We start from the raw sequence: 25,617 nt of genomic DNA, 5'->3' as shown, positions 1-25,617 counted from the left end.
AATTTTAACCGGATCAAAAAATAAGATGGCATATAAAGCATATTTTTTTTTCTTAAAGGGGAGTTTTATTTTATAGGGAAAACTAATCTATGGTGAACAAAATCAGAACAGTGGTTGGCTGGGGTAGGGGCAGGGATTGGCTGGGGAAAGGCATGAGACAACTTTCTGGAGTGACAATAATTATCTTTATGAGTGTATCATTTGTCAAAACTTAAGATCTGTGCGTTTTAACAACAACAAACTGTAAACAAAATACTGAACTCTAGGTAATGGTATGCTTGCTGACGAGTTTAGGGGTTGTCTAAGCTTGGAATCTCTAGAGAAGCAAAACCAGTAAAGCATATAAATATATACATAGAGAAGTTTAGATCAAGGAAATGGCTCACGTGGTTGTAGAGGCTGGAACATCCCAAGTCCGTGGGTCAGGATAGAGACTTCTCCTGATTCACGTAGCTGCAGGGGCTGCCAAACCTAAGACAGGCAGTCAGAGAGCAGGGTTCTTGCTCACAGGCTGTGAAGATTGACAAATCCCAGGATCAGCAGGCAAGAAAATTTTGGGAAAAAAAACTTTTGAAAATGAAAAGCTCTGTCTTACATTTAAATATCACCTGATATTGTGTTCCTGAATCGTTAACCACGTGAAAACCAAAAAGCAAAACCCACTGCCTTTGAGCCTATTCCGACTCAAAGTGACCCTATAAAACTGAGTAGAACTGCCCCATAGGGCTTCCAAGGCTGTAATCTTTACAGGGAGCCCTGGTGGCGCCGTGGTTAAGAGCTATGGCTGTTTACCAAAAGGTCAGCAGTTTGAATCCCCCAGCCGCTCCTTGGAAATCCTATGGGGCAGTTCAACCCTGTCCTATCGGGTTGCTATTAGTCAGAATCAACTCAACGGGTTTAATGGATTTTTAATCTTTACAGAAGCAGACGCCACATCTTTCTCCCGAGGAGCCACTGATGGGTTCAAACCACCAAGCATTTGGTTAGCAGTTGAGTACTTAACCACTGCACCACCAGGGCGCCTTTATCCATGTGAAAGGGGAAAAGTATTTCATGCAATTAAACAAATCTGCGTCTGATTTCTTTCTAGTCACTTACTTGAGTTGTCAGCTCTTTGCCACATGCCGTTTGTAGGAGGTCGAAGTTCAGGGTTTTCTAGCACTTTCTGAGTAAATAGCTTTAAGGCTGTTAACTTGACCGATTATCATTACCCAGGAGTCCCTTCTTAACCATCGGATTTGCTTTTTGAGTGAACCTCAACAAATTCGCCACCTCCTTCCTCCAGTACTTCTGGGCAGAGGTGGGGAGAAGGTTGTATCACCGAGGAGAGTGGGCATAGCTCTGGCTTTAGGCTTCCTTTTCTTTTGTCCTAGTTCTTTCGGCCTGATTCCCAAAGCACCCCAAAATGGTAGCCGTGTTTTGTTTGAGCTCTAAAGTTCTGACTCTGAATTGTCCTCTCTTTCAATACAACAGAAAAAATACTTGATAGTCCTTTAAATCATCTTTCCAAGGAACGGCTCAGAGGCTATTATTTTATTTTTATTTTATTTTATTATTTTTTTAATGCTTTAATTTTTTTCCCGGAGGTAATACACTTATGTGGCTTAAAAAAAAGTTTTAAAGGTATACAGTGAAAAGACACCGTCCTGTCCCTGCCCAGCCACCCAGTTTTCTCCACTGCTATAGTTTCCTATGATTTCATCCGTAGCTGTTTCATATAAATGCCAGCAAATATGAATATATATTTCCCCCTTCTTTCTCACAGAACGTGGCCATATTATAGACACTTCGGTGCCATTGGTCTTTTTTTAAAAAAAACAAAAACAAAAACAGCTGCAATGTATAGATGTAGCACAATTTTTTCAGCTAGTTCCTTTTTGGTAGACACTGAGTTAATTTTTAATCTTTTTCCTCTTACAAATAGTACCTCCTTAAATAACTGTACCTGCAGGTAGGAATTTTAAAAAACTTTTTTTAAGTTCAGACATAAAAGTAGATAAAAGCGTAGAATGCAACCCTGTATACCCATCATCCAACTGTAACAATTACCCACATTTTTGCAATTTTGTTTCATTTCCCCCTATCTACCCCCTTCTTTTGGCTATAGTAACTGAAAAGCAAATTTCAGACATTATACCTGTTTACTACAGTGTAGTGTGCTTTTAAAACTTTTTATTTTGGAAATTTTCAAACATAGGTAAAGTGGAGAGAATAATATAAAGAATCCCCATGTATTCATCACCCATTTTATAGTTGCTAACATTCTGCTGTTTCCTTCCCCTGCCCTTTTTTTTCAGTTGTCAGGGTATTTTAAAGCAAATCCAGACATCATATTCTTTCCTTTGTAAACACTTCAGTAAAGTATCAACATTTAAGCATAAAAGATGAAAACATTTAGAACTGGCAGATTTAAAAGATGAAAAGAATCAGCCCTAGTTATCAACTTTTGGGGCATTCCAGCCCCCACCCCCAGCCTCTTTACTTGGAAGAAGGTGGATTTAAAAACAAAACTGCAACTGGTAAACAATAATGAAACTAAAAAACGTCAGCTGTGTACTTGAAATATGGGTGGAATTTCCCTTTCTGTCACGTGGGTCCTAATGCATGGTTTATGTGGTAGATGTCTTCTTAGCTTTCAGCCTCAGTGGCTCTCAACTGAGGAGCCCTGGTGGTGCAGTGGTTAAAGCGCTCTGCTGCTAACCAAAAGGTAGGTGGTTCCACCCCACCAGCTGCTCTGTGGGAGAAAGATGTGGCAGTCTATTTCTGTGAAGACTACAGCTTTGGAAACCCTATGGGGCAGTTTTACACTGTCCTGTAGGGTCACTATGAGTCAGAATCGACTTGATGGCAATGAGTTTTTTGGGGGGAGGGGAGTTCTCAACTGGGGGTGATTGTGCCCCCTCGGGGATATTTAACAGTATCTGGAGACATTTCTGGTTGTCAAAACTGAGGTGGTGCTACTTGCATCTAGCGGGTAGAGGCCAAGGTTGCTGCTAAACATCCTGCAATGCACAGGATGGCCCCTGACACCAAAGAATTATCTTGCCCCAAATGCCAAGGCTGACAAACCCTGGTGTAGGACGTTGGAAGATGATGTTTTATCACAGATCTCTTCTCCATGGTTCTTCCTCAGCTTGCTGGGTACTGCTCAATAAACATCATCAGTGGGGATAGACGTGTATTGACATTTGCAAGTGTTGCATCGAAGACGAACTCTTTCTGTCCAGAAAATTCCAATTGAAGTAACTTCATTTAGATCATTATTCTGTCAGTCATATCAATAAGGATTATTTCAGAAGTTTGTGTAACAAAACATGTATAAGGTTTAGACTCTGCTCACAAGGAAGGCACAGTCCCTCAGAGGATAGTGAATGTGAAACCTTTTTACTTCTGGAGAGCTTCCAAAAGCAAAACAAGACCAGGACTGTTCTAGTGGCAGCTTAATTAAGCATATAGACAGAAGAAACAAGACCTGTAGCCTGGGAGGGAAGAGATGAGAGGAGGGAGTGGAGAAAAATGACTTTTTCATGGAGATTGTTTAGGAGGGGCATATGGAACCTACATAGCTGTTCAGACTTCTTGTTTTTGGGTGCTGTCCAGCCAATTGCAACTCATAGCGACCCCATGTGACAGAACTTTCTCATAGGATTCCAGGCTGTAATTTTATGGAAGCAGATCGCAAGGTCTTTCCCCCACTGAGCTGCTGGGTATGTTGGAACCACCAACCTTTCGATTAGCGTTCAAGTACTTAACTGTTGTGCCACCAGGACTAAGGAGTATGAAAATCTCCACTCTTGTGCTGATGATGTGCTAGATGACCCCCCATTGCTGTCAATTTGATTCCAACCCTCTGGTGACCCTACAGGACAGAGTAGAACTGCCTGTACAGTTTCCAAGGTGGATTCAAATTGCTGACCTTTTGGTTAGCAATCATAGCTCTTAACTACTGCACCACCAGGGCTCCATGCTAGATGACAGGGAGACCACAAAGATAACTCCAGTACTGTCCTTGGTGTGGAGGAACCTAGAGTCAAGTTGAGAGATGGACACATCCACAACTAATTGTGTGACAGGTCTCAAGTCATGGATGCTTTATAATTGGGGTCCAGGAACCCCGGTGCCTTATGTAACTTTGTGCCTTGTTTCGTTTCCAGGTTGCCCATTAAGAAAGTGGATGTGCAGGGTAACATGTCCAATGTGTCCGAGGAGAGAAGAAAAAGGCAGCAGAACATTAAGGAAGGACTGCAGTTTATTCAGTAAGAGCCTGAGAATTCATACCTTGTATTCTCGTCTCAGTAATTCTTTTTTTTTTTTTTTTTTGGTTTAATGTGGCTGTACGTTTTGCAGAGATTAAGATATCTTCATTCATGCTTAACAAGTCCTATTAATGTGGGTTAGAAATACCATATTTTGGTTCCAGCAGTAATTTTTACTCTTGTACATTTGAGGATTCTTTGTGTTCTGAAGTGTGTCTTGTAGCTGATTTTTAGGGCTAAAATCCCTCTGCATCCCCCCAGTATTAGACTGTGGAATTTGAATATTATCTCATAAGAGCAGTTCTGATGCCTGAAAAGTGTCAGCACACAGGGCTTTGAGCTCAAACACTTTGTTTAAGAAGCATGGTCTCTAACTGGGCTTCTTGCAGCACACCGGTGACAACACAGCCTGTGACTCGGGTAGCATGTCCAGGCAGAGGGGCCTTTCTGTTCCTTTCTGGGAAGGAGACATTCTTCTTCATGTTGCAATAAAATGAATCAAATAGTATTGGCGGCACTGTACTATTTTTAAATGTTTTTGGCATTTGAAGAATTAAGCCTCCTTTTAACAGAACTATGATTTGAAAGGAAATGTACTTCCTGACGGCATTACTAAGGAATAGTTTTAGATTTTTTTTTCCATGACTGCAGTCATATGTGAATAATGGTAGTAAAGGAGAATTGTGCCTTTCAAATATACTTTTAACCAGTGGTGATGACAGGGAGTTGGTTTGATTTGGAAGCTAGTCAAACGTCAGTGTTAAGGTGACTTCTGATTGAACAAGTCCTGATGGGAGCCTGATAGTTACAGTTACTTTGTTGTTTCTTCTTAGGTCGCCGCTGTCTTACCCAGGAACACAGGAACAATATGCGGTAATGACTCCGGGAAGATCTGCTTGAAAGCTCTGCAAGTAGCTTGTGAACCATAATATACAGCAGGGACTGGCAAACTATGGCCTATGGGCAAATACGGCCTACTTTGTGTTTTTGTAAATAAAGTTTTATTGGAACACAGCCACACCCATTTATGTATTATCCATGGTTGCTTTTGCAACATATGGTAGTTGCAACAGAGACCATATGGCCCACAAAGCCTAAGATATTTACTCTCTGGCCAACTCCTCATATAGAGGACAGTGTTTTTTTCTTTTTTTTTGCATACTTGGATAGCTATCCTATGTATTTTTTTCTGTATTAGTATAATCTTGAATTAATTTATCTTTTGCACCTCTTAAAAATTACTTCTAGCCTACTTCATTTCACCGAAAATAAGTGGGACAGAATTTGTTAAGAACGGGAATTGCAGAGTATCTTCTGTTTTAGGAGAAAAGACATCTGACAGCAGTAAAGGGGGTTGGGGTACTAAGGGGAAAAGCTAGTGATGAATCTACTAGTTAACACAGGGAGAAAGCACAGTTCCCCGGATCTCGGTCAGCAGACCCACTTCTCTATAGACTTGGTTCACCTGGGGCTTTTTGTTTCTGAGGGTTTTCATGCTTCTAAATGCCACTTCTTTCTTTCTTTCTTCCTCCCTCCTCTTTATTTAGACTCTCTCTTTTCCTCCTTCCCTCTTTAAATGCTGAGCATGTTGCTTATAAGACAGGTCAAACAGATGTAGAAGCATACAGCATTAGAGCTAGAAATCACCTGCAACAACTATTTCATTTTGCAGACATGGAACTTTGGTCCAGTCAGGTTAAGTGGCATGTCACAGGTCACATCAATGGTTAAAGGTTGATCTGTCCAGTTTTCTTCAATAGTTTAGGCAGCTTAGAAGTGAATCCATAAAATGAGAAAAGAAATTGAATACGTATCTGATCTTGTGATGGGAAAGGACTTTTGAAATATTAAAGCAATGGTAGAAATTATGAAGGAAAATTAAAAACGTTTTATGTCCCAAAAGTATGTGTTTACTTACTTGATAAGAAAATGGTTTAACACCCCCCCCAAAAAAAAATAGGTAAATGATCTGTATAAAATGCTTACAAAAGAAGAACTATAAATAGTCCATAAAAAGTAAGAAACACCAATCTTCCTGGTAATCATACACATGCAGATTTAAAAAAAAAAAAAAGGTTACTTTTTTTCACCTAGGAATTGGCAGAGATGTTATATACACACTCACGCAAACATACAACCCAGTGTTGGCAAGGGTGCTGTTAAGCAAACCACTAGAAGCATTAAATGTTACTGCCTTTTTGGAAGACAGGTTGGAAATACTAGTCAAAAGCTTTAAAATGTTCATTCTCTTTGACTGATGGTTTCCAATTGTAAGAATTACCCTGGGCACAGATTTGGACATACGAACAGATATATACAAGGTGCTTTTTCAGCATTTTCCTTAATAGTGAAGCATTGGAACATTCTAAATATTCCACAGTTGGAGGCTGGTTAAATACATAGTGGATTAGCTACAGAATGTGTCTATGGTGGAATATTAGAGGATATTAAACTTTTTTATTTTATTTTATTTATTTATTTGTATTTTCCAGAATTTTTTCTTAAATAAGCAAGCAAGATAAAAGCTCTAGCTGAGACAGCAGTGACTTGGGCTGGGTTTTATAGTTTCTTAAAACAATGCTTATTGCTCTGTCAGATTGTTTCCTCTGACACGTTAGGTATAAAAATTAAAATTTATTTATATACCATCTTGTGCAAGATGCTTCAAGTGGCCACTTTCTGCTTTTAGGTATATTTACATGCCCTTGTGAGAAATCTTTTTAATGAAGGAAATGATGTCTACCGGGAATGTGATTGGAATGGCTCAATAAGCCAGTACACAGAAGCTTTGAATATAGCTGATTATGCAAAGTCTGAAGAAATTGTAATCCCTAAGGAAATAATTGAAAAACTTCATATAAATCGTATCGCCTGCTATTCTAATATGGTGAGTTGTGATTTAAAAAAAAAAATGTTCCTAGAGAAAAAATTTTCTTTTCCAGTGATGTAGTGAATTAATAAAAAGTAAATTTCCCAATTTCACTTTTGAAGAACAGCTTATTAACTGCCTTTAAAAGAACCTGAAGCTTTCGGAAACCAGCTTGGGACAAATGTTTAGAGATTTTAAAAATGTGTTTCTTAGTTAGTGATCCTTGGATATTCCCATTTGGAGTATGGCTTTTAGGCATCTGTGTATTAAAAAGTTAGCTTGGGAAGAGACAGGCGATCACAGATTACCACATCTATCAGGTATCTGTGTCAGCAGTGCACTTTTTTTTTTTTTTTGTTTAATATTTTATTGTTTTTGGTGAAAGTTTATACAGCAAGTTAGATTCCCGTTTGACAGCTTCCACACATTGTTCAGTGACATTAGCTGCATTTTTCACAATGCGTCAGTATTCTCTTTAATTCTGTTTTGGTTTTTCCATTTCAAGTACTCTAGTTTCCCTGCCCCCCGCCCCCTTGCCTTCTCATCTTTGCTTTAGAGTAAATGTTGACGTTTTGGTCTCATACAGATGGTTTTTTAATAGAGCACTGTACTTACAGGTAATATTCTTTATTTTGTGTGCAACTGCTATTTTGCTAAAAGGTGACCTTGGGATAGTTTCAGTTCAGGGTTTAAAGAGTGTCTCAGGGCAATAGTCTCAAGGAGTCCTTTGGTCTCAACTGGTCCAGTTAGTATGACCTTTTTTAAGAATTTGCGTTTTGTTCTACATTTTTCTTCCATTCTATCCAGGACCGTCTGTTGTGACCCTGGTCAGAACAGTTGGTGGTAGCCATCTAGTTCTTATGGTTTCAAGATAGATGAGGGCAGTTTACTTCTTGATCAAGATTCAGTTAGTGGTCTTAGGAGTTCTTTTAGCACCAAACAGTAATTAACCTTGAATGGAATTAACACAGGCTTTTCACATTTCCAAGCCTAAAAAAGCAATATTTTGATGTGCTTGTAGTTTTCACTGCAGACATGCAGTAAAATTTAACCATGAATTTTTGAAAAGTGTTGATGTTTTTGCCTCGTTCTTTTTAATGAGCAGTCATTGATGATTTATTTTCTTTTCATTCCATGTTCCTCATCAGTTAGCTCTTGGGGAGTTGCATTTCCATTGAGCATTTTAATGTACTCCGAAAAGGAAGACTGTGGAGGGAAAGGGAATAAGGCAGGGGAGGGAAACCTGGGAGCTTTGACCATGTATGCAAAGTTTTTATTTCCTAAAATTCTGGAGCCTTTATGGGCAAATACTAACATTTGTCTGATCTAGGTGGTGGGTACCTGGATATTCATGATGTTTGTTCTACATTTATATATTTGAAGTTTCATAATAAACAAATTTTAGAAGACAAATAATACCATTAACTTTGAGTTAAAAAGGAGAATAATAGGCTGCAGTCTTAATTTGTTTGCAGTAATGCAAGAAGTGAATTGCTTAATTGCAAACTTTATTCTTTGATCTTACACTCCAGGGTTTCCACGATAAAGTTTTAGAAGACTGCGATACAGTCCTCAGTTTAAATGCCAGTAACTGCAAAGCTCTGTATCGGAAATCTAAGTCTCTAAGTGATTTAGGAAGATACAAAGAGGCTTATGATGCTGTAGCCAAATGCTCGTTAGCCGTGCCTCAGGTATGGAACTGACATTTTAGTTCATCTGTTCGCATCATTTGTTTGCTCATAAACATTTTATTACTCCGTGTGGAAAAATGGCATCCAGATAGTTAAATTTTTGATGCAGCTTTGAACTTGCTTCATTTGGGTATAATTGCTTCAGCAAGTGTCTTGACAGGAAATAAGTTTTCACTGTCTGGCCTTTTCTTTACGGTTAGTGCACATAACCCTCCATTAATCATATATGCTAACTTTTTCAGGATGAACATGTAATAAAACTAACTCAAGAACTAGCTCAAAAATTGGGATTTAAAATAAGGAAAGCGTATGTTAGAGCAGAGGTAAGCCAGAGTTCTGTACGTGAGGTGTTTTCATTTCATTTTAAAACTTAGAGTCAGCGTTTCTAAACTAGTGTCTTTATTTTATTTCAGCTCTCATTAAAATCAGTGCCTGGGGATGGGGCTACGAAGGTAAAGTTATTACTTCTGTAGGAGTCATCATTTAAAAAAAAAATAATGACAATTTTGGCAATTCTGCTTTCAATATTTCTGGTGTGTTTACTTTTGAGACCTTTTTATTCCTCAAGCACATAATTGTCCACTGCTTCTTGCCACCTTAAAAGAAACAAGTAATATATTTTAATCCTAACTAGCATTTCCTGAAGTCTGTTGGAGCACTTTGCAGAATGTTAATACATATTAGGTATTATTTGAAAAAAAAGTGGTACGGGGACAAACTACAGTAATTTTGAAAATCATTGTAGTAAACAAAATTAAGGAGGTTTTTTTTTTTTTTAACAGTACATCTTCTTGGAGTTCTTAGTATGCTAATAGGCATTATGAGTTGTGGGGTGGGTAATGGCTAGAGTAGGTGCAGAACTCTGGTCTTTGAAAGTCCCTCTTGGGACTGGTATTCCACTGAATATCCTTTGGAAAATGCTAGTCCACAAGAGGTAAGTGGTGGTACTGCTAGACTGGGACCTCATTCGACAGCACGTATTACATAGGTTTGACAATTCCATTTATTTCTTGGCTCATAATTGGAAAGTAGTCAAATTTCTGTGAAAACTTGCACTGTTCTCACTAGTTGTGCAGACTGCTTTGTAGTTTAGAACCCTGAAAATATTATGATCCATTATTTGGTTTACTTTCTAGGCTTTGAACTGTTCTGTGGAAGATATCGAGCCGGGTATGTTTTCACCTGTCATCACGCTAACAAGTGCCAGCTTTTGGGTTGATGTCTGTTATAGTGTTGTCAAATAAGATTGCTGTGTGGGTTTTAGTATTAAAGCACAAATAATTTTGAAAATGACCTTTGTGCTTCTGGATGTGCGAGCGAGTGATTCACACTGATTTCAGAAAGCAGTCTTTGAGCGCCCACCACGGCCTGCCCACCATCTGATCGCTGAGCCCAAACAGGGTACAGCGTTTTAAGAAAGGAAAAGTTCTCGCAAAAGAATATGTCTATTCCTGGATAATACAAATTATTTTTACAATTGCTTTTATTATTATGTCTATTTTATATTTGCTTTCATATTTTCACCTAGCTCTTCATTTTCTCTGTTATGATTGGTTATTAAGACTAGTATAACATTAGTATTATGTAACGAATGAGTGCATTTTTATCCATGTTACAGACTTACTCACTCCGAGGCAAGAAACAGTTCCTGTTGTTTCTTTACCTGCATCTAGTTTTCCTTATGAAGTTGGAAGTGAATTGGCCTCAGTTCCTATTATGCCCTTGACTTCTATTTTGCCATTGCAAGTGGAAGAGAGCTCTCTGCCGTCTGCGGTGTTGGCAAATGGAGGAAAGATCCCCTTCACTATGCCTGATGCTTTTTTAGATGATGGAGATATGGTCCTTGGAGATGAAATAGATGACCTCCTCGATTCTGCACCAAAAACTAATGAAGGTGTTATGGTAAATATCAGTGGTACTCCTTTCTTCTGAAACGAAACGAAACCAAACCAAACCCATTGCCAGTGAGTCAATTCCAACTCATAGCGACCCTATGGGACAGAGTAGAACTACCCTGTAAGGTTTCCAAGAGTATAATTTTTATGGAAGCAGACTGCCACATTTTTCTCCTGTGGAGCAGCTGGTGGGTTCAAAACAGGGTTTGAACTGCCAATCTTTCAGTTAGCAGCTAAGCGCTTAACCACTGTACCACCAGGGCTCATGCTTGGTAGAGAGTCAGCAGAAAAGAGGAAGACCCTCAGTGAGATGGATTTTTGCAGTGACTGTGGCAGTGGGCTCAAATATACCTACTGTTGTGAGGGTGGCACAGGACCAAACAATGCTTGTTTCTGTTACAGGGTCACTATGAGTTGGAATCAACTTGATGGCGACAAGTTTCTTTTCTTCTAAAGTCAGGATTAATTAAATATATATATATGTATATACATGTGCGCGCGCACACACGTACACCCCCGGAGTAGATACTTTTAGTTTTGGCTATAAGCTAAACTTTGGGTTTCTTATCTTGAAAATTACTTTTGTTCTTCTCTGCTGGTAGCTGGCTAATTTGGTCTTTTTAAAAATGTTTTATTGTCTTTTGGTGAAAGTATATACATGAAACAGGTTCCCATTCAACAGGTTCTACACATATTGTTCAGTGACATTGGTTGCATTCTTCACATTGTGTCAGCATTTAGTTCGGTCATTTTTGAGGTAAGAAAAAAACAAATATGCTATCTAGTAATTAGCCAATTTTTCATTAGCTCATACTGGGATCATATATTATGGGAAGAGTAAGTTTAAAATTCTGGCAAAGAAAAAACCTGTGGTATTTAAGGAAAAATAAGTTTTGTGGTTTAAAGACTTCCCATTCTTTAAGGATAAGTCTTCAGCAACCATACACTCTAAAGCAGGGGTCAACTACAGCTGGCTAAATGTGGCCCATTTCCTGTTTCGTTGTTGTTGTTCCTTTTACTTTCTTTTTTTTAAATTGTTGTAAAAATACATATAATACAACATTTGCCAGTTCAACATTTGCTGCTTGTTTTTGTGTGGCCTGTGAACTAAGATGGGTTTTCACATTTTTAAAGGGTTAGGAAAAAAAAGAATATTTTGTGGCACATGAAAATGATATAAAATTCATATTTTAGTGTCCATAAATAATAACTTTCTGGCACACAGTCATGCCCGTTCATTAGTGTGTTATTTATGGCTGCTTTCTTGCTGCGACAGCGGAGTTGAGTTGCAGCAGAGACCAGGTAGCCCACAAAGCCTAAAATATTTATTATCTTACAGATAAAGGTTGCTGTCCTCTGCCATAAACCATCTTAGAACAGTAGCAGCAGCAGTAGTAACGGGTGATGAGAGAGTTGAGTTAGAGGGAGAAATTCAGGGTTGGTTTTCAGGACCGGTAAAATGGATAATATCCGTGTGGGGCTGACTTTGAGGGAAGAAGTATATGTGAAAAGCAGACAAAGGAGAATCCTGATCAAAAGTGGGGAAGTGCAGAACAAGATTTCAAATTTTCATGGACTCAGGGCTTTCTGGAGCCATGGAGGATGGGCGAACCCCTGAGGTCGTCTTTAAACCTTAAACCAAAAATATCTCCTGAAGTCTTCTTAAAGCCAAACAACATTTTAGCTTAGCTAGTAAAAAATATTATGCTGTTTTAAGAACTAGCTATATGGGATCAAATGACAACCACAACTCTGAAGATTAGATAGGAAACTTAGTGGGCAGTGAGTTTATGGAATGGGGGAGGAACAACTCAGAAAAGGAGGGTGAGAATGTTTGCACAACTTGAATGTAATCACTGTCACTGCATTGTACATGTGGAAACTATTGGATTGGTGTGTGTTTTGCTGTGTATATTCTCAATAACAACAACAAAATAAATTATTTCAAAAAAGGAGACAGACCTGGGTTTAAGTCCTTTTTTTTTAAATTGTGGTAAATGGGTATGTAACAAAACACTTACCATTTTGATATGCTTCACATGTAAAATTCAGTGACAGTAAGTGCTTATCATGTTGTCTTGGGTTTGATTCTTAACCAGCTCTGTGATCTTGGACAAGTTCCTTCACAGTACCTTAGTTTTCTCATGTGTAGCATAGCGATCGCAGTAGGACATACTTCAGAGAGTTGTAACAATTAGGTAAGGTAGTAAATGATGTGTAGCAGAGCGTAAGGCACCTAGGAGCCTCTCAATACATCTTAGCTGTGATTTGGGTGGGGGAGGGTAGGGACTGGTTAGAATTCTGTTAGTTCTTGTGAGATTGTAAGTTCACATCCCCAGAGAGGTGGTCCCAGCCCTTGCAGGCTTCTCCAGCTCTCTTCTCTGGAAGACCTTCCCTCCCATCCACCACACCCCACCATTCTCCACAATTCCTCTTTAATAAAGCTAGTTCTTATGAGCCCGTGGTCAGGTGAGGGTGGGGAATCATAAAGTTATGCAGGTGAAACGTAATTGTAATACCTGGATTAAAACAGTATTAGAGGTTTCACAACCTGATGAAAGTAATTAATGTCACTGAATTTTACCTGTAAAAAAATGTTGAAATGACAAATTTTTTGTTACATATATGCTCACCACAAAAAAAAAATTGAAAACAGTGTTAGGTATCACACCTTGGTCCTTTTTAAAAATTGGGCTGGAATCTCTTACTAAGTTAATTTTTCTTCCAATTGTGGTGAAAATATACATAACGTTTACCAATTCAGTTTTTACGTGTATAATTCAGTGACATTGATGACAGTCTTCATGTTCTGCAGCCATTGTCACTATTCTTTTCTGACTTAGCACTATAACCATAAACTTACTGAGTTAATTTTGATTTAAACTTTGTAATGTATCATGATTACACAATGTAATTATTTTTTTAAAAAGTAATATTTTCAGCAAAGGTTTACACAGCTGTTTAGGTTCCCATTCAACAATTTCTACAGAAATTATTCAGTGACGTTGGTTGTATTCTTCATAATGTGTGAACATTGTCATTTCCGTTCTGGTTGTTCCATTTCTGTTAACCTATTTTCCCTGCCCTCCTTACATTCTCGCCTTTGTTTTAAAGTAATTATTGACTGTTTGGTCTCATATAGGTGATTTTTTTTGAGGAGCACAGCAGTTACGGGTGATACTCTTTTTTGAGCCAATCTGTATTTTTTGAGCCAACCTGTTATTTAGCTACAAGGTGACCTCGGGCTAGTTTTGGTTCAGGGTTTAAAGATTGTCTCAGGGCAGTAGTCTTGGGGATTCCTCCAGTCTCAGCCATTCCAGTAGGTCTGGTTTTTGTTGTTGTTTGTTTGTTTTGGGGAATTGGAGATTGTGTTCCACATTTTTCTCCCACTATCTCAGGGTCCATCTATTGTGGCCCCAATGGAATAACTCGTTAAAAGTAGTTCACCAATCTAGTGGCACAGGTTCATGAAATCTACTCGCATCTTTTTTCTTCTCTAGCCATCAGCATTAGTCAGAGGACCCCTCCCAACGACCCCCAGCGTCTCTCCCAGCATATTTTCGGCATCTCTGTTAGGAACCTTGCCCGTTGGTGCAAGGTATGCGCCTCCACGCTCCTTTTCAGAATTGTATCCACCTTTGACTTCATCCTTAGAAGATTTTTGTTCTTCCTTGAATTCATTTTCAATGAGTGAGTCCAAACGAGGTAAGAATCGGGCCAGAATTGTAAATAATTGCGATTAGTTTTCTGAAAAAGAAAATTTGTGTTTGGCAGTTATTTAATGGATTCTAGGTAGTAGGTGCTTGGATTATTTTCATTGTAGTTGAAAATATAAAGATCAAGCCTTTAGTTTTAAATTCACCTTGACTTAAACTGTGCCATTCAGGGGATCAAGAAGCAAAGCCATGAAAATAGGAACGTACGGGGCACAGTTTTTACATAGGAGAGTTTGTTAAGCTTTTTAACAGTCTCATTTGGTAGACCTTGCCTTAGCTTATTTCTATGAAAACGGCTTTTTTAGTGAAATCTGTCTGCTAAGGGTTGTTTATGCCCTTGGTTTCTAGAAGAAAGGAGAAACTCCACAACTCTTTCTCAGTGTCAGTAATGAACAAGAAGGCTCCTTGGAATTGGGATGGGAAAATAACGTGGGGAAAGCCATACCCAGTAAGCTGCTGAGCCCTGATGTTCTTATTACATGATTAGAATGAAAAGGTCTATTGAAGTTTTTTTAATATTTTAGATCTGTCCACCTCAACTGCTAGAGAGGGAACACCGCTTAACAACAGTAATTCTTCCCTTTTACTTGTAAGTGCCACTTCCTCTTTTGTAAATACCTCGCTTAAATTGAAAATAGGTCTTTTTCTTAAGTAACTGAGTTATCTGAATGAACATGACGGTCTCCCTTAAATTTTGTGTGTGCTATGGGAAATGGTTTTATAATAAGACTCGTCTGGGACATCCAGTAGTAAATGCTCTGCATTTAAGACTGGATGCCGTGGCCAATGAATTGCTATTGCAGACAGTGAGAGGCTTTAGCCCAGCATAAACAAAACAAGGCTGTAAAAGATCGGGGCATGTAACTGTGTGTACTGTTGAAGCAGAACAATTACCTATTATTGTTAACAATTCATGGAGAATCGAAAAGTATCCCTAAAGTCCAAACGAGGAAAATGTAGAGAGAGTTTTTAATATAAAAGAGCACTGAGGATGGAATAGTACCGACTTCAGTCTGTGAAGCATATCTTAATTTTCAGATGAATTCCATTTCCTTCTTTAGTGGTAGTACAGTATTTGTTGGCTGTGTGTTTTATTTCTTATTCCTCTTGCAGATGAATGGACCAGGTAGTTTGTTTGCTCCTGAGAGTTTCCTGGAAATTTCAAGTCAGTCTAGAAATGACTTTGGGAGCTTTTTTGGATGTGCAGTTACTAAACCATCTCCATCAGGGACGCCAAGACATCCCCTCGAAGGAACCCATGAATTGAGACAAGCTTGCCAGATCTGTTTTATAAAAACAGGTCAGGATCCAGTAAAAGAGCAGATAGTATTAAACTCATTAATAACTTGGAAGTTCTTATGAATTTGTAAAAATACATGTGAAAAACACCAGCTGCTGTGACTCTCGAATCCCTATTTTGTTATTTCTAATGAAGCAGCTGCAGTTATTGATTTGGGGCCTTTGTAGGGTATTAGGATAAGTCTGTACTCTTATTTGATATAATTTTATTTATATAATCATGTGGAACAGAATATTTACCCGATTTTGGGAGCTTATTGAACTTTTTATGAAATTTCTTTGGTTCTGAGTGTATGTTAAAGAATTTGATGATTTTCAGGTAGATCAAGAGTTAGGAAAGAAGCGTTAAAAGGACTACATATATAATGCTTATGAAAATTAAAGTACTTTCTATTGGCTTGTTTCATTCTTTACCCCTAAATTAAGTGGTATAAACACAATTTTTCTGAATTGGAACCAACTTCATTTTCTTTCTTAATTTTATGTTTACCAGTGTTCTTTACATTCATAAGCCATCACAATTCCTATCCAAATTATTTTCCTAATTGTTAAATAAGGGTGTGCTTTGGGAGGACTCGTGTTGAATAGAACTTTTGTTGTCTAACAAAACTGCATAAACAGCAAAAATCTGCTTTAGCGGCTTGTTGACATTTTGGGGTTGCAAAAATGAGATGTTTGTGGGAATTTAGCGATTAATGTGCATATGCTCACATTCACTTGTAAATGTGCCTGTAAAAATGAAATTTTTTTTTTTTTTTACATATTAGCAATCCTCTTTACGTCTTTTTCAGGCCCTAAGTTAATGGATTTCACTTACAATACTAATATAGATCATAAATGTAAGAAAGATATTTTAATTGGTAGGATAAAGAATGTTGAAGATAAATCATGGAAAAAAATACGTCCAAGACCAACAAAAACAAATTATGAGGGACCATATTATATATGTAAAGGTATTTACTTTTATTACTTAATAGTGTACATTATGTGAATGATAAATGATTTGCTACATTTATTATAATGGTTCCATTTTTAACTGTTACTTAGAATGTTTAGACGAGTTAGTAGCAAGTTACTTGGACTGAGACTTTAATATGTTTTATATTATCTTTACCATTGTTTTTAAGGTCTTGTGTAATGTGTATTTTATAGTTGTTTATGGAAGTAGGGCTTTACCAGGTTTTAAACAGGAAGCTGTTTCAAACTTGAAATTCTCTGACGTAGTCTAAACAGAATCAGAACACTAAACTAAGGCTTTGAAGATGTTGCTGTTTCAGCTGCTTTTGAGAGCTTGGTATTTTCATTTTTGTCAAACCACTTCATGGAAATGAGCTTTACATGTCTCTAATGATTTTTAAAATTTTATTTATTTTGTTGTTGTTGTTGTTTAGAATATACACAGCAAAACATATACACCAGTTGAACAATTTCTACATGTACAATTCAGTGACATTGATTACGTTCTTTGAGTTGTGCAGCCATTCTCACTCTCCTTTTTTGAGTTGTTCCTTCCCCGTTAACATAAACTCACTTCCCCCTAAGGTTCCTATTTAATCTTTTGAATTGTTGTTTTCAATTTGAATCCCATATAGATAGATCTTAAAAGAGCACAATGCTCAAGGCAGACATTTTTTACTAGTTAAGCTAAACTATTATTTGGTTTTAAAAGATTTCAGGGGATATTTTTAGTTTAAGGTTTAAAGATGATCTCAGGGCAGTAGTTTCAGGGGTTCATCCAGCTTCCATGGCTCCAGAAAGTCTGGAGTCCATGAGAATTTGAAATCTTGTTCTACATTTTCCCCCTTTTGATCAGGATTCTGCTTTAGAATCTTAGATCAAAATGTTCAGTAATGGTAGCTGGGCCTATCCAGTCTAATGATTTTTTAAAAACAGGCAGAGTACATGAGACTACTGAGGCTTTTTATCCAGACTGCAATAAAAACAATTCAGCTTTTGTTACTTTTCTTTCTAAAAAGTTAATACCATCCATGGAGAGTAATATGTGTTTCATCAGTTAAAGTTATCTGTGAATTGTTACAAAAATTCAGCGATGTCTTAAACTTGTGTAATATCCTTTGGCTTCAAAAAAGCACTTGCCTACATCGTAAATGTCTCTTGATTCCCTGTCTTTCTAGATGTTGCTGCTGAAGAGGAGTGTAGATATTTAGGCCACTGCACATTTGCTTATTGCCAAGAAGAGATTGACGTCTGGACACTGGAGCGAAAAGGGGCCTTCAGTCGAGAGACTTTCTTTGGTGGCAATGGAAAGATAAATCTGACAGTATTCAAACTTCTCCAAGAGCACCTTGGAGAATTTATATTCCTTTGTGAGGTACTTTTTCCAAGACTTATTTCTGCTGCGAAATTGGTGATAGTTTCTGACTTGCAAGCCTGGGCATATAAAGAACTTAGTCCTAGAGTATAATAAGCATTCACTCAGAAAATAGCAGCAATGAGTATTATCAAATAAGGAGCCCTGGTGAAGCAACGATTATGTGCTCGGCTGCTAACTGAAAGGTTGGCATTCCAACCCACCCAGCTGCTCCCATGGGAGAAAGATGGGGCAGTCTGCTTCCATAAAGATTACAGCCTAGAAACCCTATGGAGCAGTTCTGCTGTGTCCTGTAGGGTCTCTATGAGCCGGAATGGACTCGACAGTATCCCATCAACATTATTATCAGATAGAATAATAGCTAGACTTCATATTGAATATTAATAAGAATGTAATGATATTGAAACTAAAGAAACATTATTCTGGGTACAAGATTTATATTTTGTAGTATGTTTTTGTGATGATCCCTCTTCTCTGTTTATTCCAGAAATGTTTTGATCATAAGCCTAGAATGATAAGTAAAAGAAATAAAGATAATTCTACTTCTTGTTCTCACCCGGTTACAAAGCATGAATTTGAAGACAATAAGTATGTTGGTAGTTTTTAATTTTTATAATGACAAAATAGATTCTCTCCTTAGACCCAAGTAAAATCAGTCATAGTATCTGCTTAGGCGTCCCCCTTCCTTTTTTTGTTTTTGTTGTTTGGAAGAAAGACAATTTAAAAATGGTCATTTTTTAAAATGTCTATTTAAAAATATCTCTTAATAGATTTGACTGGGAATAAGACATGAATTATTAAATTGATTATTTAATACAGAAAAGTATTATTGTTTTATAGCTTACTACAATATGGACTGAGGTATTATATGGCCTAAAGTATAATTATCTCCTGCCTACCTCCAATTAATCCAGCAGTTGCATGTGGTGATTTATTTTCTCTGATAAAGAGTTAAATTGTATTCTCAGTCTAGAATTGGACATTCTTTATTATTTTTTTCCTTTTTCATTTGAAAAAGCTACAAGAGAACAGTATTAAACTACCATTCCACTCTCATCTTAGGTGCCTTGTCCACATTTTGCGAGAGACCGCAGTAAAATACTCCAAAATCCGTTCTTTTCATGCTCAGTGTCAGCTTGATTTATGTCGACATGAAGTTCGATACGGCTGTTTAAGGGAAGATGAGTGCTTTTATGCGCACAGTCTTGTGGAATTGAAAGTCTGGACAATGCAGAATGAAACAGGTAGGTTCGTGTATGACTGAGAAACATGTCTATCACGTTTGGATGAAACGGTAATTTGGAGACCTTCTCCGTCCACCTGGTGTGGGAACACTGTTGATTTTGTCCTCACCTTTACACTGTGCTGTTGTTGTTAGGTGCCGTCTAGTCGATCCCGACTCAGCAACCCCATGTGATAAAATAGGATTACCCTATAGTGTTTTCTAGGCTGTAATCTTTATGGGAGCAGATCTCCAGGTCTTTTTCCTGTGCTGTGAAGCCACTGGGTGGGTTCAGACCTCCAACCTTTTGGTTAGCAACTGAATGCTTAACCCTTGCGCCACTAGGGTTCCTTTAATCTCTGTAGTCACTTTTAATTTTTAGGGTTGCCGGTTGGGAGTGTGGTCTCGTAATTAGTTATTGATACAAGTTTATTCACATAGTGTGGATTTGTGGGGAGGAAAGATTGCTCAGAAGGTACGAAGAGCTGTATTTGTAGGTATCCTCTTTTTTTTGTATCCTCTTTTGAAAAAGAGTTATGAGATATTCATTCATCTTTGGAGATGGATTGGACTACATGAGAATAATCGGGGAGGGTTCTCCAAGTTGATGGTGGCCAGACTGGTGGAGTGTTATTACCTGTATTGGCTAAAGGGAGGTTTCTGCATTTCCCAGGTATCTCACATGACGCTATTGCTCAAGAATCTAAACGATATTGGCAACATTTAGAAGCAAACGTGCCAGGGGCTCAGGTATTTTCTCTTGTGTGCTTTCTGCTTTTCGTGTCCTTTCTGGAATGGCTTAGTGGAGGTTGGTTGTTGGTGGATCAGTTAATGTTTACAGTCCAGTTACTGTCTTAATGTTTATAGAATTGAGTAATTCCTGTGTGAAAAAAAAAATTCTGAATTTTTGTTGCTCGTTACAAAAAAAAAAAATGTAGACTCCCACAATACCTGCCAAGAGTGTAGGATCCTGTTCTTCTTTAGCCTAACGTGTAAAACAGTTGGGATCTTGCGCTGTGGGGTTTATGGGGTAATGGAGATGGATTATGTTTGTGCTTTTGCTTCTCACCTGTCATAACGTGTTTATCCACCCACCCCCCCAAAAAAAAATTCCAGTCATCACATCCATATCTGCTTTTACCATATTCTCTGGCATTTGGGGATGAGTTGGAGATTTAGTTATCAGAGTGTATATGTAATAGTCAAGTCACCGAACCAGAGGAAAAACAGAAAACATGTAGGCTATTGTGAACAAATTAAAAAACAAACAACCAGGCTTGTGATTCATTATTTTATTCTCAGAAAACTGCTTTCCTGTTAAAAATTAAAACTGATCTTTTGATCGTTTAAGGTACTTGGCAATCAAATAATGCCTGGATCTCTTAATATGAAGATAAAATTTGTATGTGCTCAGTGTCTGAGAAATGGTCAAGTCATCGAGCCAGACAAAAACAGAAAATACTGTAGCGCAAAAGCAAGGCATTCGTAAGTAGTTGGTGTGGAGACTGTGCCCATTCTGTAATTATTCTTTTCAGAGGTATAAAATCATATGTATAAGAAAAACGATGAAGGCTGTGAAGAGAGCAGAGGAAAGTAGCTAATTAAGGAGTAAATACAAAGCAAAAAGAAAGAGATTTTTAGGATTTCATAGCCAAGAATGCAACCGAGTTTTTCCCTGTATTTTATCATTCCTTTGTTTAGGATTCATAGAGATTGTTTGTAAATACCAACAGGGAGTAAAATGATTATACAATCCTAAGGCATCTCTTTTAGAAGGGTTGAGAAAAAAAATCTCTGATCCTTCAGGTACAAACTGTACCTTTTCCTTTATATTATGCCTTTTGCCCGTGTGTCTTTGTTTTTTCTGAACTCCATTTTTCTTAGGTGGACCAAAGACCGTCGTGCGATGAGAGTGATGTCTATTGAACGTAAGAAGTGGATGAACATCCGTCCTCTCCCCACAAAGAAACAAATGCCTTTACAGTTTGATGTACATACGTAATTTTTAAGCCACTTTTTTTTTTTAATTAGGCATTTCAAATTATTAGAAAGTAGTAGTAATTCAGATTGAAACTCAAGCCTTTTAAATAATGCTCATCAGTAATAATGACATTTAAAGTGGTTCCTCTCTTGTCTTCCTCTCCCTTTGGCACGTGTGTGGTTCTGTAATAGTTTTCATGTTGACTGGAATTTAATGTGCTATGCTACCTGGAAAAAGTAATAGGTACAGGAATCAAGACAAAGTTACGGGCATAATTTAACTTAACTTTTCAGATGAATTTCTTTTGGGTGGGCATGAGAGAGAATTTCACTTAATTTTGATTCCTCACTTTGATATCAAACCCAAGGCCTTCCGTATTATTATGAATGTTGTTGATGAGTTTGTTTTTTATCATACTCTCGTATTTGTTTCACTGAAACAATTGATAGTAGTTCAAAGACAGCCAACTTTATAGGACTTTCTAAACGTAACTCAAAGGAAAATTGTTCTGTATTAGAGGAATATGTCCCTTAAAAGCCATTTGAATGAAAATACCAGACCAAGTTAAAGTTAGTTAGGTTAGTGTTTCATTCGTGCAGTGGTGCATTGCATCTGGGCACACTGCAGGGCCTCACAGGTTCTTGAAGGTGATTATGCACGGTCCCATCCAAGCACACCATTTGAGCTGCCGGTGGACTTTTCCTCTTCACAAGAGTCTGGAGAGAGTCTAGAGGTGTTTGAGTTACAGATGGGGTCATTTGGAGCATTGGCAGATAGTGAACTTAATGCCACGATGGAGGAAATATGGAAAGGACTGTTGGCCCAGAGAAGCAATGCAGATGGCTTACAAAGTCCCCTCGCAAGTGAGCCTCCCTTCAAATTGCCAGAAAGAGCTGAGCGAGAGGCCGATTAATTTCCCATTGTCCAGAGGACCTTGTAATTTTCTAAAACTTATATAAGGTACAAAGTCAGTCTTTGAAAGGTGGTGGTGTGTTTATGTTTCATCCACAGTGGCTTTAGACACATAGATATGGGTGGTTTGATCAGTGGGTTGAAAGTATTGCAGGAGGGGGAAAGAGAAGGTCTGTTGAAACAACGCACTTCTTGTGCTTTAAAAGACAGTGGAGATAATGGGTATATCGAGGACTTTGTTAAAAGTGGGACTGAGAACAATTCTAGTTCTTTGGGCAGCTGCTTGGGACTTGAATCTTGGATGTGGTGTATGCCGTGCAACTTTGCAGTGGCTTATTTCCTCTTTTTCTACCATAGTAGGTATTGCTAAGGAATCCTTTTTCTAAAAGAAGAAATAATACTCTGTGTGTTTATGTTTGTAGACAGTGTGGTGAGGTGGACAGATGAGCTTCAGAGTCTGCCAGAAGGGCCCCGTCAAGTTAGTCAACCTCAGTTTGTTCATCTGTAAATGGCAATTGTTATGCCCTAGGGTGATGACAGGCAGTGATGTTATCCAAAATCCCAGCACGTGCCAAACTCCTTTATCTCCTCTTATCTGCTCCTTATCACTGAGCTTTGAAAGCCTATAGTGAAGGTTTCCGTGGTGATACCTGACCAAGTGCTTAACTGGGTTCAAAGGGGCAAAGAATATAATAGAGTAAGCCACAGGAATGTTTTATTGACTACTAAAGATTTTAAGGGCAGGGAGTTACTGAGGTTGGTTTAAGGGAGGAAAAGGGCAGTGCTAGGGCTAAGACGGCTTTTAGATTTTGGCAGAAACAGATGTTAAGCATTTCATTTTGTGTAAAATAAGTAATATATAGGGCCAGCTTCTGTTGAAACACAAACTAAGAGAAGCTAACAAGTATCTGTACTAGAATTTATGCCATATAAAGACAAGTATATTGATGACTCTAGGTGAGCTCTCTAGGTGATGGAGGCTGTCCTGGTTTCTTCGTAGGTGTGATTCTTAGGAAAGTCTGCAGTCTGCTGATCCCTGTCACCTTATTTTCCTACCAGTATCACTATGTTTACTTTGTTAAATGAAATTATGAAAAAACAGGAAAAGAAATTATTTGAAAGCTATGTAACTTGATGGCCTGGTTAGTGTAATAATTATTCTTAGACAATGCATATCTAGTGAGTTATGAAAGGAGCCCTGGTGGGGCAGTGGTTAAGCACTTGGCTGCTAACCGAAACGTCAGTAGTTCAAACCCACCAGCCGCTCTGCTGGAGAAAAGATCTGGCAATCCACGCCCATAAAGATACAGCCTAGCAAACCCTATGAGGCAGTTCTACTCTGTCACCTGGGGTCGCTATGAGTCGGAATCAACTTGACAGCACACAACAACACCAGTGAGTTATGACTGAGGTTAGCTGCCATTGTTGGTTATAAGTGAGTTAAATTTCTGAGACTTTTCTAACACTGTTTAGTAGACTTTGGAGTAGTCTGCAGTTGCTTCACTGCTTCGCAAGTGCTGATGTGAAGGGGGCTTGAGTGTTACAAAGGGGAGAGGTTGTCCTTGCAGAGAGAAAATGTTCTGCTCTGTTGAAAGCAGATACTCTCAATAAGCGAGTTTCTAGACATTTTCTCATGAGAAAATGCTCCATACTCCAATTCTATATTTCACTTTCTTTTGAATGTTGTATTTCTTTTGATGAATTTGGAGATAGAAAACTTAATTAATATTTTGTATATTTTGGGCTTATAGTCCATTTCTATGGAATCAAATCTTATTTTAGAATTTTATTACTAAGCATTAGTATGAATAAAAATACTTATTCTGCCTAAATATAAAAAAATTAGGAAGTTTTACTAACGGTACTGTGTCTTAAATATTATACTCTTGTTTTTTTTTTTTTTCCAATACAGCTGTGCAATCATATTGCTTCTGGGAAAAAATGTCAATATGTTGGAAACTGTTCCTTTGCTCACAGTCCTGAGGAACGAGAAGTGTGGACTTACATGAAAGAAAATGGAAGTAAGTTGATGTTTTAAGTGTGTCTTAAATATCTGTGAAATCTTACTCACCTGAACATTTCTTGCCTCTGTAAACGTACAAGCTTAACCATGGACACAGAAAGTACTTTACAGTCTAAACAATTGCACTCTGTCTCATTGGTAGCTCTGTTAGATGGCAATGATTCCTGGAAAATGTGGCCATAGCCTCAGTGGAGTAGAATCTGGCATCTGATTTGTGCATGGTTTGGTCAGATTTGAATAGGAGTATGTAGGCCTGCATCCTGTGATGTAATAGATAAGTTTCTGGAAGATGGTCTGGGGAAGTCAGTTCTTCCATGCCTGTTTAAATCAGACTATTCCTGTTTGAATCACCAAACTCAAACTCATTGCCCTCAAGTCGATTCCAACTCATAGAGACCCTATTGGGCAGAGTAGAACCGAAAGGGTTTCCAAAGCTGTAAATCTTTATGGAAGCAGACTGCCACATCTTTCTCTCTGGGAGCAGCTGGTGGGTTCAAACTGCCGGCCTCTCAATTAGCAGCTGAGAGCTTAACCTCTGCACCACCAGGGCTCCCCAGTTGTGAATAGTCACCTCACTAAATTAACCAGATTAGAATTGGGGGTTTCTTCAAGAAGGCCTTACTTTTAGAGCGAGCCCAAATTCAGAGATCCACAGAACATATGTTTTACCTTGGTCACATTTCAAGTTTATTGTGGGAGTCTTTGAGAGGAGCCTCAGACAGCCTTTCACTTTTGGCCATAAAATGTATTACTGCAAGATACAAACCATAAGTAACAATGCACAAACACCAGAAGAGAAACTAGATAACTGGGAGCTCCTAAAAATCCAACACTTAACGCTCATCAAAAGACTTCACTGAAAGAGTCAATAGACAGTCTACAAGCTGGGAAAAAAATTTTGGGTACAACAAATCCAATCAGCGTCTAATCTCTAAAATCTACAAGATACTGCAAAACCTCAACGACAAAAAGACAAATAACCCAATTAAAAAATGGGCAAAGGATGTAAACGGGCACTTCGCCAAAGAAGACATTTCGGCGGCTAACAGACACATGAGGAAATGCTCACGATCATTAGCCACTAGAGAAATGCAAATCAAAACTACAGTGAGATACCTTCTCACCCCAGCAAGGCTAGCGTTAATCCAAAAAACACAAAATAATAAATATTGGCGAGGTTGTGGAGAGACTGGAACACTTATACACTGCTATTGGGAATGTAAGATGGTACAACCTCTTGGGAAATCGATTTGGCACTTCCTTAAAAAGTTAGAAAGAGAAGTACCATACGATCCAGCAATCCCACTCCTTGGAATACATCCTAGAGAAATAAGAGCTGTCAGACGAATAGATACATGCACACCCATGTTCATTGCAGCACTGTTCACAATAGCAAAAAGATGGAAACAACCTAGGTGCCC

The 25,617-nt window shown here is 38.2% G+C and overlaps 1 protein-coding gene across 2 annotated transcripts in view; it reads left to right on the top strand.

The window, feature by feature from the left end:
* The window catches only part of ZC3H7A (zinc finger CCCH-type containing 7A), a 40,865-nt gene that overhangs the window by 5,955 nt on the left and 9,293 nt on the right, over positions 1-25,617 (top strand). The window contains exons 1-20 of one of the 2 annotated variants that reach the window (XM_023728471.1): positions 2,914-3,242; positions 4,155-4,256; positions 5,090-5,129; positions 6,946-7,143; positions 8,658-8,816; positions 9,059-9,139; positions 9,230-9,268; positions 9,953-9,986; positions 10,435-10,718; positions 14,212-14,416; positions 14,952-15,016; positions 15,541-15,727; positions 16,518-16,679; positions 17,862-18,058; positions 18,546-18,646; positions 19,121-19,302; positions 19,954-20,030; positions 20,632-20,765; positions 21,165-21,270; positions 24,086-24,194. In XM_023728471.1, coding sequence (XP_023584239.1) covers positions 4,189-4,256; positions 5,090-5,129; positions 6,946-7,143; positions 8,658-8,816; positions 9,059-9,139; positions 9,230-9,268; positions 9,953-9,986; positions 10,435-10,718; positions 14,212-14,416; positions 14,952-15,016; positions 15,541-15,727; positions 16,518-16,679; positions 17,862-18,058; positions 18,546-18,646; positions 19,121-19,302; positions 19,954-20,030; positions 20,632-20,765; positions 21,165-21,270; positions 24,086-24,194 — 2,428 coding nt within the window. In that variant the 5' untranslated portion in view covers positions 2,914-3,242; positions 4,155-4,188. Of the gene's footprint in view, positions 1-2,913; positions 3,243-4,154; positions 4,257-5,089; positions 5,130-6,945; positions 7,144-8,657; positions 8,817-9,058; positions 9,140-9,229; positions 9,269-9,952; positions 9,987-10,434; positions 10,719-14,211; positions 14,417-14,951; positions 15,017-15,540; positions 15,728-16,517; positions 16,680-17,861; positions 18,059-18,545; positions 18,647-19,120; positions 19,303-19,953; positions 20,031-20,631; positions 20,766-21,164; positions 21,271-24,085; positions 24,195-25,617 lie in introns of those variants that run through there. The other variant, XM_004373258.3, reaches the window with a different exon arrangement.

The sequence above is a fragment of the Trichechus manatus genome, unplaced genomic scaffold (genome assembly GCF_000243295.1).
Source record: "Trichechus manatus latirostris isolate Lorelei unplaced genomic scaffold, TriManLat1.0 scaffold00024, whole genome shotgun sequence".
NCBI lineage: Eukaryota > Metazoa > Chordata > Mammalia > Sirenia > Trichechidae > Trichechus > Trichechus manatus.
Note: the sequence above shows the minus strand (reverse complement) of the source record. Positions and strands in the feature narration are given on the sequence as shown.